Genomic DNA, 13,110 nt, shown 5'->3' on the forward strand with positions numbered 1-13,110 from the left:
GATCCTTTCATCCACCCACCAAAAATAACAAACTGGATATGCGAATGCAGTTTCCCCAGAGCACTAGAATCCCACAGATGGAATTTGACTTATTCAGTCACCATAGAGCAGTGGCCTTGATTGAGTCATTCACCAACATGAGGTTTGTTTGCATCATGAATCAATTTAAGTTTTTATTTTGTAGGGTGGGTGGTATTTAATGTAAACCAGGTGGGGGGTTTTTTGGTCAGTATTGTGGTATGCAAAGAAGTGTCTGGCAATTCACTGACGTTGCCCCTTCTACAATCATTGAGTGTGTGGTGTCCAAGTGTACACCATGGTGGATGAGGCACGCGCGAGTGAATAGAAGAGGTGATCCTTGTGCACTAGTCGCTGAAGGTAAGCATGCAGGTGCAGCAGGCGGTTAAGAAGGCAAATGGTATGTTGGCCTTCGTAGCGAGAGGGTTTGAGTACAGGAACAAGGATGTCTTGCTGCAGTTGTACAGGGCCTTGGTGAGACTACATCTTGAGTACTGTGTGAAGTTTTGGTCGCCTTATCTGAGGAAGGATGTTCTTGCCATGGAGGGAGTGCAGCGAAGATTCACCAGGCTGATGCCTGGGATGGCAGGAATGATGTATGAGGAGAGATTGGGTCGATTGGGCTTATACTCGCTGGAGTTTAGAAGAATGAGAGGGGATCTCATTGAAACTTATAAAATTCTGACAGGACTGGACAGACTAGATGCAGGAAGGATGTTCCCAATGGTCGGGGAGTCCAGAACCGGGGTCACAGTCTAAGGATAAGGGGTAAGCCATTTAGGACAGAGATGAGGAGGAATTTCTTCACCCAGAGAGTGGTGAATCTGTGGAATTCTCTACCACAGAAGGCAGTGGAGGCCAATTCATTAAATATATTCAAGAAGGAGTTGGATATATTTATTAAGACTAAAGGGATCAAGGGATATGGGGAGAAAGCAGGGACAGGGTATTGAATTTGGATGATCAGCCATGATCTCATTGAATGGCGGAACAGGCTCGAGGGGCCGAATGGCCTACTCCTGCTCCTATCTTCTATGTTTCTATGTTTAAAACGCCATTTTCAGAGGCATCCGACGCTATTCCTCTCAAGTTACGGCCAAGTGTTAGACGAACCCCCTGCAGAAACGTCCTCCCTACATTCCCGAAGAAACATTTCCTGGCAGCTATCTGCTCCGGTGCCATTCGTTAAATGTTGGCAAGCTTAACTCCTCAGTTGGGTCCAGGCGGGTCGAGAGGTCTTTGGAATCCTACTGTAAAATGCAACTGTACTTGTGTGGGTGAACATTTGCATTGTTAACCACAGTGTAGCTGTGAGATGGACCTCTCTTTCAATGCCCCTTGGTCTGGTGGATTTTGACTGCTAGGTCAGAAGCCGACTCCCTCCAATTCAGCAGTGTTTCTGAAGCCGAGCCAGAGACTCTGTGTAGTCGTCTTTCATCTAAGATGTAAGGGGCCATGTTTCAAGTGTTGGTCTTATGTGGATGAAATGTTATCCTAGCAGAAGCATCTTTGTTGTTGCCAAAATCCTAAGCAGTGTAGTCAACTTTATAATGGCTGTAAATCTACTGTTTGCTTTTAATACTGTTTATGGAACTATTTACTGTTAAATAAGCAGTTTACATGATTAGGCAATGTCTGATAGTGTTTATTCTTCTTCTGCCTTTCCGAAGTAAAGAAGGTCAAATGGCAACACACTGTACAGCTGGGATACAGTGACCAGGTCAACCCCTGGGCTCGCTACATTTCCCGAGTAAAGACACACTCCAGATCGTAGAGAGCTTGGGCTTTCCTAAATATCAAGTGTAAAAACTCCAATATGTAATAGAGACACTTGTATACACCCCTGAATTCAAACATTTTGGGAAGGAATCCAGGATACCACACAGACTAGGACCAGCCTAGATATGGAACCACTCCTTGACTTCTACACCTGTCCCTGAGAGTGTGAGGTCCATTTGAGGTGCACAAGAGTAACACGACTCCCACTGTTAGTGGCTAGAAGATGCATCCGCAGCACGGTGGCATAGTGGTTAGCACTGTTGCCTCACAGCGCCAGGGACCCGGGTTCAAATCCGGCCTCGGGTGACTGTCTGTGTGGAGTTTGCACATTCTCCCCGTGTTTGCGTGGGTTTTCTCCGGGTGCTCCGGTTTCCTCCCACAGTCCAAATGTGTGCGGGTTAGGTTGATTGGCCATGATAAAAATTGGCCTTTAGTGTTAGGGGGGATTAAATACGTGGGGTTACGGGGTTACGGGGATAGGGCTTGTGTGGGATGGCTGTCGGTGTAGGGACCGGGTGCTAGGCTTTGGATGATCAGCCATGATCTCGTTGAATGGCGGAGCAGGCTCGAAGGGCCGAATGGCCTACTCCTGTTCCTATCTTCTCAGTTTCTAAGTTTCTAAATTATGGAGACACACTCCCCTTCCAACCACAAGCTTGGCGGAGCAGGCTCGAAGGGCCGAATGGCCCACTCCTGCTCCTATCTTCTATGTTTCTATGTTTCTGTGATGTATGGCCTAAAACTGCGCAACTACCAAGCACTCTTCTGCACCCTCTTCCTGGAGACCCATGCAACAAGTGCCCTCTCTCTCAAACCCCACAACATACCAATGGAGCTGAACAGGCGGGTTGAGGCCAGACGAACAATGGTGGCAACCACTCTTGTGCACCCATGTCCAGTGTGGAGTTCCTCCATTCCCATGTGCCCACCCTGACCCTGAATGTGTTCAAATAGTTCATCAATTGTTATGTCTACCTGTTTTAATTAATCCAGATAATTGCCAGTTAGGAATAATTGAATGTTTTTGCTGACAAAAGCAGATAAATCCAAACCATTACAGAACAGACATAAAATAAACTGATTTGTTTTCTTTTGATGAACCACTGAAATAAAATGCAGGGGGCGAAGTATTCAATTGGATAGTTTTTTTTTGATTAGTATCCAAGTGCTTTGGTGACCAATGGTCATCTCATCGTAGCACTGAGCCACAGAGGACTACTGCTCAGACGATGCTCAAGTAGCCGATCTCGGGGCGGAGGGGAGTGGTCGGTTGGAGAGGGGGGAAGCAGCAATTGGGGGACGCAACTGCTCCCCGTGTCTATGGAATAGAGGGAGGTGAGGAGAGGGAGGGGAGGGATCATCCATCGTTCCCGTACCTGAGCGCACCCGTAACATTTCCTGGGACTACTTCTGCTTGGGCTTGGCTGTGATGCCTTCCGCAGTCAAACAGCCTGTGGGAGATACCCCGTTTAGCCTTACAAACACGAATAACACCCACTTGGGTGTCACAGGCCAATTGGGATGTATAGAACTATAACCCAATAGGTCAATGACCTCAGGAGAGCAGGAAGGGTAAAACAAATTGGAAGACACCAATCTATAGTTTGCTTCCACTCTTCTCCCTCTGCCACCAAACAATGTTCTTTTTGAATTTGGACCATATCCCTTTCCTTTTTATTGTAAAGTCTTCTGTGTTTTCCTCAGCTCAGTAGGAGCACTCTCGCTTCTGAATCAGAAGGTTGGGAGTTCAAGTCCCACTCCAGGACTTGAGCACACAATCGAGGCTGGCTCTTCGGTGCCGTCCTGAGGGAGCGCTGCCTTGTTGCAGGTGCCATCTTTGGGATGAGCTGTTAAACCAAGGCCCCTGTCTGTTTGCCTGTTCAGGTGGACATAAAAAGCTTCCGTGGCTTTACTCGAGGAAGAGTGGGGAGTTCTCTTGGTTTCCTGGTCAAAATTTATCTCTTATCCAACAGCACCAAAGCAGATTAACTGGTCATTTATCTCATTGCTGTTTGTGGGATCTTGCTAGGGGTGATCCAGGGCACTGTGTTTGTCTACATAACGGTGACTGCACTTTAATTCATTGACAGTGAAATGCCTTGGGACATCCTGGAGACGTGGAAAGCACTATATAAATGTAAGTTACTGTCTGCATGCGAAGAGCACTATTTAAATAAGAGTTGGAAATTCTTAGAGGTTGAATTTCAAAGTTTACAATAAGAGCTGACTGACCCACAAATTATAAGATGGAAATTGTCAGCGATGTGATTGTACAAAGTCTCGACACTGTCTCATCAGCTTCTTTGAATGTCCTGAGATCATGAAAGATGCTTTATAAATGCAAGTCTTTGGGCTAGAAAATGGGTACCTTCGCGCCTCCCGTTAGCACCTCTGGGGGGGCACTAACGGGACGCTAATGACTTACCGCCGGGGCGCAGCGATGTTAGCGCTGCCGGCGAAATTCACCTGGCAGTTTGTGGTGGCGCTAGCCACTATCGCCACGCCCGCTTGCGGCCAGAGATCGTGACGTCATCCAGCCACGCATCGCCCTCGTAACGCCCCGGACCGGAAATTAATTCTCACCCCCTGCCTCAGCACCTGCCGTTAGGAACAACAGGTAGAGGAGGCGGTTTGCAGTTGGTTGAGAGCTGGAGGAGCGATATTTAAAGGCGTAAACTTCCGATTTTTATTTATAGTCGGCAAACAACGCTGCCTTGTCAGCTTGACAGAAGCGGACAGGCGATTTGACCCGTTTGAGCTTTTTCTACTTGAAGGAGTTTTGCTCCTGAGAAAAATCACTTTAATTTGGGTTACGTTTGATAGTGCAACATTTCCAACACTTAATGGGGGCTGTACTGGCACTGGAGCTCGCCCTGCAGTGTCACTGTCGGAGGCAGAGAGAAAGATTGGAAAACGTGACCAGAGGGAGGAGGGCCAACCGGGCTCTCAACAGGAGACCTTACTCTCCCAGGGTATTCCGGGAGCAGTTCTCCTACATTCATCTGTCCGAGGAGCAGTGCCTTAGTAGGCTCCGCTTCAGCAAGGAGGTGGTCACAGAGCTCTGCCACCTCCTGCAGCCAGACCTCCAGCCTCAGCTCCGGACGCCTCTCTCAGTGACAGTCAAGGTCACAGTTTTTCTCAATTTCTACGCCAGCGGCTCCTTCCAGGCTTCAACAAGGGATATTGCAAACATTTCGTAGTTCGCCGTCGATTGCTGCATCCGGGAGGTAACAGATGCTCTCAACAGAAGGAGAAGGGAGTACATCTCATTTCACATCACCAGAGAGAAACAGGATGAACGCTCATGTGGCTTTGCAAGGATAGCGGGCTGCCCCATGGTTCAGGGCGCCATTGACTACACCCACATGGCATTGCGGGCACCTCATCACAATGCAGAGATGTTCCGCAACCACAGAGGCTACCGCTCTCTGAACATTCAGTTGGTGTGCGACCACAGACAGCTCATCCTCGCCGTCAATGCCCGCTATCCTGGCAGCGGCCACGATGCATTCATCCTGCGTGAGACCGGAGTCCCAGCACTGTTCCACCCACCACATGAAGCTCGCGGCTGGCTGCTCGGAGACAAGGATTATCCACTTACCACCTGGCTGATGACACCCCTCCGCAACCCCAACACTCCTGCTCAGCACTCATACAATGACAGCCATAGCGCCACCAGGAACCCGATCGAACAGGCTATCGGGGTGCTAAAGCAATGGTTCCGCTGCCTTGATCACTCTGGAGGAGCCCTGCAGTACTCCCCTGATCGAGTCTCCCTTTTCGTCATTGTGTGCTGCATGCTGCACAATCTGGCCATTCCGAGGGCCCAGCCATTGCCACCAGGGATTGCAGGTCCACCTCAGGAGGAGGAGGATGAAGAGGAGGACGAGCAGCAGCAACGGAGGAGGGAGCCACTCAATCTTGCTTCTGCAAGTGCCGTTCGTGATCGCCTCATTAAACAGCGCTTCCAATAAATGCGTTAGCACATGGCCTTTGCGCAGAACAACCACATCATTACAGCCAGCTCGCAGCCCTATCACCAGGCAAAGGCCAAATGAGAAACATCCTAAAATGTGCTACATTGAATTAAACATTTATTATCGTGCACAACTCTCTTATGAAACACAACCAATAATAAACAAACACAACAATTTATAAACAAACACAACTCTTAGCAAACTGATCTATTTGTTACCAAACTCAACACTATATTTCCAAACACACCAAATTATTTACACACACTCCCCCGATTTGCTAATAACATATTATTTACTCCCCCTTCCTCAATGATCTCCCTCCCCTTCGCACTTCCCCCCTCCCAACCCTACCGCTCCTCCGTAATGTGGCCCCAGTGGCTGCAGCAAGGCATGTGGAAGGCTGCTGAGTCTGGGAGCCAGAGACTGCAGATGGCCTTGCAGGACGCCCTCGACCAGCTCTGGGCCTGGAGGGTCTGGCTACAGACTGCACCGGTTCAGCATGGGCGGCAGCAGTCTGGGATGGCTGGGTTGCAGGCTGCGACAAGTGCAATGGTGGAGTGGCAGTGGTGGGAGCAGGAATGCTGTCATCCTGAGAGAGGACAGCACCTTCCTGCTCGACTGACACACTGCCACTTCCCCGGGGCAGAATCTCAGCATCCGGAGCAATCTGCTCAAGCACAGATTGTTGGCCTGCTGCGGCACCGTGAGGTCCCCGGTGGACTGTGGGCGACCCAGCGAGGATGGCAGCAGTCAGCGCTTGCGTGGCATCAGTCTGAGACTGCATGAGAGCAGTCTGAGATTGCATGCCAGCAACCACTGACTCCATTCCAGCACTAAGCCATTGCGTTGCTTCGGCCTGGGCTGCAATAGATGCTGCCACCTCACCCATGACACGTGGCATGAGGTCTGGGTCCGCACGGTCTCTCTGCGAGTCGACCATCCTTTGAAAACTGCCAAGGATGGGTTCGATGGTGTGCACAGAGATGAGTGCAATGCTGGAGGCGGACTCCTCCAAGCTCCTAACCAGTGTATCCATGCTCTTGGGCACCCTTGCTATTGCATCCATGAGCTCAGTGTGCATGCCCATCGCCTGTGTGGTCAACGCCTCCACATCGAGGTCCTCATCTGAGTCTTGTGCAGCAGAACTCGTGCGCGCACTCACCCTCCGGGGAGATGGCCCCCGAGCTTCCCTTTCCCCGTGCCGTTGCTGCAGCCCGCTGGGTCCCGGGGCTTCACCCACATCAGACCCATGTACTAGGCTCCCCTCCAGCGACCGCATCACCCCATTATTGGACCCAGTGCCTTCGGGAGACACAGGCAGTGAGGCTCTGGCTTGTTCGTCCTCCTCCTCTCCCGTGTCGCTGCCACTGGGAGGCTGAGGGACAGGCTGGTCAGATGGTGGCTGATTATCTGAAAGCATAAAGGCACAAGAGTGGGGTTAAGTTCAGGGGAGGGGGGCAGGAAGGGAGCAAGGAATGGAGACAGTATACTTAGATGGAAAGTGGGAAGGGCTTGTATTGTGAGGGGGAGGTGGTATGAGAGAAGAGGGAGCGGTGATTAACATACCATTGTTGTCCCCGAGGGAGTCGATGCCTCCGACTGCCACAGCGCCCACAACCTGGGCCCCAATGATGCGGCCCACTCACTTCTCCAGATCTGTAAGGGGGTGCAGGTCCACCTCACCTCCTCCCGTGTGTTGCTGCTCCCTCCTGTTGTTAGCATGCTTGGCCTGCAAGAAAAAGGAGTGTGAGTGAGTGTGCAGCCATGTGTTTGGCAGGTGTACCTACCATAGTTGAATGGCTGTTAATGTATGCAAGGTGTGAGATGTGCATGTCACTTTTAGTAGGTGGGCATATTTGGTGGGTGAGTGTTGGGGATGTGGCGGTTTATACAGTGTGTGCACAGAGTGAGGTTGAGATGATGACATGTAGAGGTTTTTGAAGCACCAACTCACCCTGACCACCCGAGTGAGGTCGTTGAACTTCTTGTGGCACTGGGTGGGAGTCCTGTGGACCACACCTCTGGCTGAGACATATGGGGTGACCTCCCTCCACATCCTCCTGAAGTCATGTGGCAATGGCCTCCTGCCAGTCGGCGTTCTGCGGCCACAACCAGAGCCTCCAAAGCCTGGTCGCTGAACTGGCGAGCTCTCTCCCTGGGCCTCTGATCAGCCATGGGATTTGTGAACGATGGTTTGCAGCTGCTTGCAGGTCCGGGTCACAAGCAGCAATGGTCAGGGTGAGGCTGCGCAGCATCATTGAACTTTCCCTTTAGGAACTGGAAGGCACCAGTCTGTCTGAGTACTGGGTAATTGACAGCGCTGGAACTTCATACAATCATAGAATCATAGAAATTTACAGCACAGACAGAAGCCATTCGGCCCATCTTGTCCATGCCGGCCAACAAAGAGGAACCACCCTAATCCAACTTTCCAGCACTTGGTCCGTAGCCTTGTAGGTTACGGCACTTCAGGTGCATATCCAAGTACTTTTTAAATGTGATGAGGGTTTCTGCCTCTACCGCCCTTTCAGGCAGTGAGTTCCAGACCCCCACCACCCTCTGGGTGAAAAAAGTTCACCTCAAATCCCCTCTAAACCTCCGACCAATTACTTTAAATCTAAGCTCCCTGGTTATTGACCCTTCTGCTAAGGGAAATAGGTCCTTCCTATCCACATCCTCGTAAATCTCCTCTGCACCCTCTCTAGTGCAATCATATCCTTCCTGTAATGTGGTGACCAGAACTGCACGCAGTACTCTAGCTGTGGATTAACTAGTGTTTTATACAGTTTAAGCATAACCTCCCTGCTCTTATATTCTATGCCTCAGCTAATAAAGACAAGTATCCCGTATGCCTTCTTAACCACCTTATCTACCTGTCCTGCTACCTTCAGGAATCTGTGGACATGCACTCCAAGGTCCCTTTGTTCCTCTGCACTTCTCAGTGTCCTACCATTTATTGTGTATCCCCTTGCCTTGTTAGCCCACCCCAAATGCATTATCTCACACGTCTCCGGATTGAATTCCATTTGCCACTGTTCTGCCCACCTGACCAGTCGATTGATATTGTGGGGGACTACGGTCTCCCGCGTAAAGAAATAGGCAACACAGCGAGCTACAAGAAATAGGTCTTTACTCCAACTCTCACAATACAGTACTGAATTCGTAAAGCCCGCGAGCCTGTGATGACTCACGGATTGGTCACCTGCTGGAACCTGATTGGTTTTCCTTCTCTCAGCAGCAGGCAAGTCTGAACATGCCTTATTCCTCTCAGCTTGCAACTGTCTTGCGGGGGGAGGGGAATACAGCAGTTAAAAGGGGATTATACAGGTTTATCTACATACACACAGTGTTTCCCCAATGTGGCAACGCCACATACGCCCCCCCAGAATCCTCGTTAACTGTAAAAGTCAGTCTCTGCGGAGGTTTGACCAAGCGGCCATAGCGGCTGTAGTAGCCATCTGGCATGTGAGGAGGGCTATCTGGGAGGTCGGCCGGTTGGTTCGTCGGCTGGTCTGGCGGCTGGTCTGCCGGTGGGCTGGCTGGACAGGCTGCCGGCGAAGGTGGGGCGGCGGCCGGGAAGTAAGGTTCTGGCGTGTCTTGGTCCTCTTGTGGGGCCGGCGCCAACGCGGGAGGTCTGCCCCGCCGTGGGGGAAGAGCCGGCCGAAACAGGAAGCTGAGGTCCAGGTGCGCCGGTTTGAGGCGGTCTACTGAAATAAGGTCCGGCTTCCCGCCGACGTCGATAAGAAAAGCTTTGTCCCCCGTCTCCAATACTGAGAAAGGGCCGGTGTATGGTGCCTGCAGCGGGCCTCTGTGTGCGTCCCGGCGCACGAAGACGAACTCCGCATGTCGTAAGTCTCGAGGCACATAGGACGGCTGTGGGCCGTGTTGCGAAGTGGGCACTGGACGGAATTTCTGGGCCGCGTCCTGGTGCAGGGAAAGCTGTCTGGCGGCCGACCACGGCTCCGTTGTCAGGGGGAGGAAGTCGCCTGGTACTCTGAGCGGTTGGCCGTAGACCATCTCGGCCGCGGAGACGCGGAGCTCCTCTTTGGGCGCGGTGCGCAATCCCAGGAGGACCCAGGGTAGTTTGTCGATCCAGCTGGTGTCGGCCAGGCTGGCGCGGAGGGAGGCTTTCAAGGAACGATGAAAGCGCTCGCAGAGCCCGTTGGCCTGCGGGTGGTAGGCTGTTGTCCTGTGCAACTTGGTGCCGAGGCCAGCGGTGATGGCATTCCACAAGTGGGAGGTGAACTGGGGGCCTCTGTCCGAGGATATGTCGGTCGGCACGCCGAACCGGGCCACCCATGTTGAGACGAATGCTCGCGCGACGTCGGTCGTGGTGGTGGAGGCGAGGGGAACCGCCTCGGGCCATCTGGTGGTGCGGTCGACGATCGTGAGCAGGTGTGTGAAACCGTGCGACGGCGGCAAGGGGCCTACCAGATCGACGTGGATGTGGTCGAAACGCCTCTCGGGCACCGGGAAACACTCCAATGGCACCTTGGTATGCTGCTGGACCTTAGCGCGCTGACACGCCACGCATGTGTTGGTCCAGTCTCTCACATCCTTGTGGAGTCCAGGCCAGACGAACTTGGCGGACATGAGTTTCTGAGACGCACGCATCCCTGGATGTGAGAGGCCGTGGATGATGTCAAAAACTCGCTTGCGCCAGGCGGATGGGACGACCAGCCTAGGCGAGGGGACTGAGACGTCGCACAGGAGGGTTGTGCCGGCTGCGTGGAAGTGGATGTCGGCCAGGGTGAGGCTGGTGGTTGACGTCCTGAGGGCCTGGATCTCCGCGTCGGCGGCCTGGTCTCTCGCCATGCTGGCGTAGTCGACGCCCAGGTGCACTGCGTGGAGCGAGGGTCTTGAGAGGCAGTCGGCCACCAAATTGTCCTTGCCGGCGATGTGGCGGATGTCCGTGGTGAACTCCGAGATGAAGTTGAGTTGGCGCAGTTGGCGCGCGGCCCAGGGTTCGGTTACTTTGGCCATGGTGAAAGTGAGCGGCTTGTGGTCCACGAATGCGGTGAACGGCCGGCCTTCCAGGAGGAAACGGAAGTGCCGGATTGCCAGGAACAGGGCCAGGAGCTCTCTGTCGAACGTGCTCTAGGCCTGCTCGTTCTTGCGCAGCTGTCGGCTGAAAAATGCCAGTGGCTGCCACGCGCCTTCGACCCATTGTTGCTGGACGGCGCCGACGGCATAATCCGAGGCATCCGTGGTGAGGGTGGTCTTGGCGCCCGGGATGGGGTGGGCCAGTAGTGTGGCGTTGGCCAAGGCGCTTTTGGTCTGGTGGAAGGCTGTCGCCATCTCGCTGGACCAGGTGAGTTGCTCTTTGCCCGTTTTGCCCCTGGTGGCTTCGTGGAGGGGGCGCATGAGTGAGGCGGCCTTGGGCATGAAACGGTGATAGAAATTGACCATCCCCAAAAATTCCTGCACGCCTTGACCGAGGTGGGCTGGGGAAAGTCCGCCACCGCCTGCACCTTGGAAGGTAGGGGAATGGCTCCCCTTGGCGAGATTCTGTGGCCGAGAAAGTCAATTTGGGCTGCTCCGAACTGGCATTTGGCCGGGTTGACGATTAGCCCGTGTTGGCTGAGGCGCTGGAAAAGAGAGCGCAAATGCACGATGTGCTCGGCCTTGCTGGTGCTGGCCACGAGGATATCATCCAGATAGACGAACAGGAAGTTCAGGTCCCGTAGGATGGAGTCCATGAGCCGTTGGAAGGCCTGTGCGGCGTTTTTGAGCCCGAAGGGCATGCGCAGGAACTCGAACAGTCCGAAGGGGGTGATGACCGCCATCTTCTGGACGTCTGCGTGGTGGACGGGGACCTGATGGTAGCCGCGAATCAGGTCGACCTTGGAAAAGACGGACTTTCCTGCTAGGTGTACCGAGAAGTCTTGGATGTGCGGAATGGGGTATCTATCGGGCATGGTGGCATTGTTGAGCCATCTGTAGTCGCCGCAGGGGCGCCAGCCACCGCCCGGCTTGGGCACAGTGTGGAGGGGGGACGACCAGGGGCTGTTCGAGCGGCGGATGATGCCCAGTTTCTCCATCGTGGCGAATTCTTCCTTGGCCACCGCCATCTTGGCTGGGTCCAGGCGTCTGGCTCGGGCGAACACTGGTGGTCCTGTAGTGGCGATGTGGTGCTCGACACCATGCTTGGCTGCCGCGGCTGAGAAGGTCGGTTGTGTGAGCCTCGGGAAATCTGCGAGTAGGCGGGCGTAGTCATCATGCGCCGGGGCGGAGCAGGACCCGACGAGGGCCGGGCTGTTGCACTGCTGGCAGGCCAGTGACGCGAAAGTTGCTGCGTCGATCAGGCGCCTGTCGCGGGCGTCGACCAGGAGTCCGTGGGCGCAAAGAAAATCGGCGCCCAGCAAGGGATGCGCCACCGAGGCCGTCATGAAATCCCACGTAAATCGCTGGCCGTTGAAACAAACCTCGGCCCGTCGCTTTCCGAAAGTAGCGATGGCTGCGCCATTTGTCGCCACGACGGGTGGGCCGCTGCGGCCTGCCTGGATGTCGAGCTGGGAGGCAGGAATTATGCTGCATTGGGCTCCGGTGTCGCAAAGGAATCTGCGCCCTGAAAGGGAGTCGGTTATGTACAGCAGTTTACCTGCGGTGCCGATGGCCATCGTGGCGGCGGGGGTGCGGTCGAGCAGGCCTAGGCGGCGGCGCGGGGCTGGTGCATTGGGCCGGGCAGCCATCTTAGTTTGATCGAAAGAGCAGGGTGCTCTGCAGCGTTGGGCCTTGTGGCCGAAACGCACGTGGTAGTAGCATAGTTCTGCGGCCTGGCGTGGCGGCGCGCGCTCGGTGGTGTCGGGGAGCCTCGCGGCTGCACAGCCGAGTTGGGCGACGGCGAAGACTTTGTCTGCGGTGGCTGCCAGTTGTACGCAGTCCGTGATCGGGGACCCTGCGAGGGCAGTCTGTACCTGCTGAGGAAGCAGGCTGAGGAAAAGGGCCCAAAACAAGAAGCACTGCAGTTCAGAGCCCAGGAGCGCAAGCATCCGGCTCATCAACTGGGTCGGGGTAGAGTCGCCGAGGCCTGGTAGTGAGAGAAGCCTGCGGGCCCTCTCCTCCCCGGACAGGCCGTAAGCCTGCAGCAAGCGGCCCTTAATGGTTGAGTACTTACCGGTCTGTGGTGGGTTCCCCAGCAGGTCGAGAATTTCGGCGGCGGTGGAGCTTGCTAGTGCTGAGACTACGTGGAGGTACCTTTCTTCATCGTCTTGAACCCTGCGAAGGGTGAATTGGGCCTCCGAGTGCGCGAACCAAGCTGGTGCTTGGTGTTCCCAGAAGGTGGGGAGCTTCAAGGACGCGGCGCCGGCCGACATCGGACTGCTGCTGGTTGCCG

General features: G+C 54.1%; 1 protein-coding gene across 1 annotated transcript in view; it reads right to left on the minus strand.

The window, feature by feature from the left end:
* Positions 1-766: 766 nt before the first annotated feature.
* Positions 767-13,110, minus strand: part of LOC147122383 (uncharacterized) — a 75,936-nt gene continuing 63,592 nt past the window's right edge. Inside the window, exons 2-4 of the mRNA XM_085978307.1 lie at positions 6,609-6,905; positions 3,166-3,195; positions 767-1,068 (exon numbers count right to left, since the gene is read on the minus strand). Of these exons, the coding sequence (XP_085834433.1) occupies positions 767-1,068; positions 3,166-3,195; positions 6,609-6,905 (629 nt within the window). The remainder of the gene's footprint in view (positions 1,069-3,165; positions 3,196-6,608; positions 6,906-13,110) is intronic.

Source organism: Somniosus microcephalus, chromosome 3, assembly GCF_052327205.1.
Source record: "Somniosus microcephalus isolate GS21.2 chromosome 3, FLI_Smic_1.0, whole genome shotgun sequence".
Classification (NCBI taxonomy): domain Eukaryota; kingdom Metazoa; phylum Chordata; class Chondrichthyes; order Squaliformes; family Somniosidae; genus Somniosus; species Somniosus microcephalus.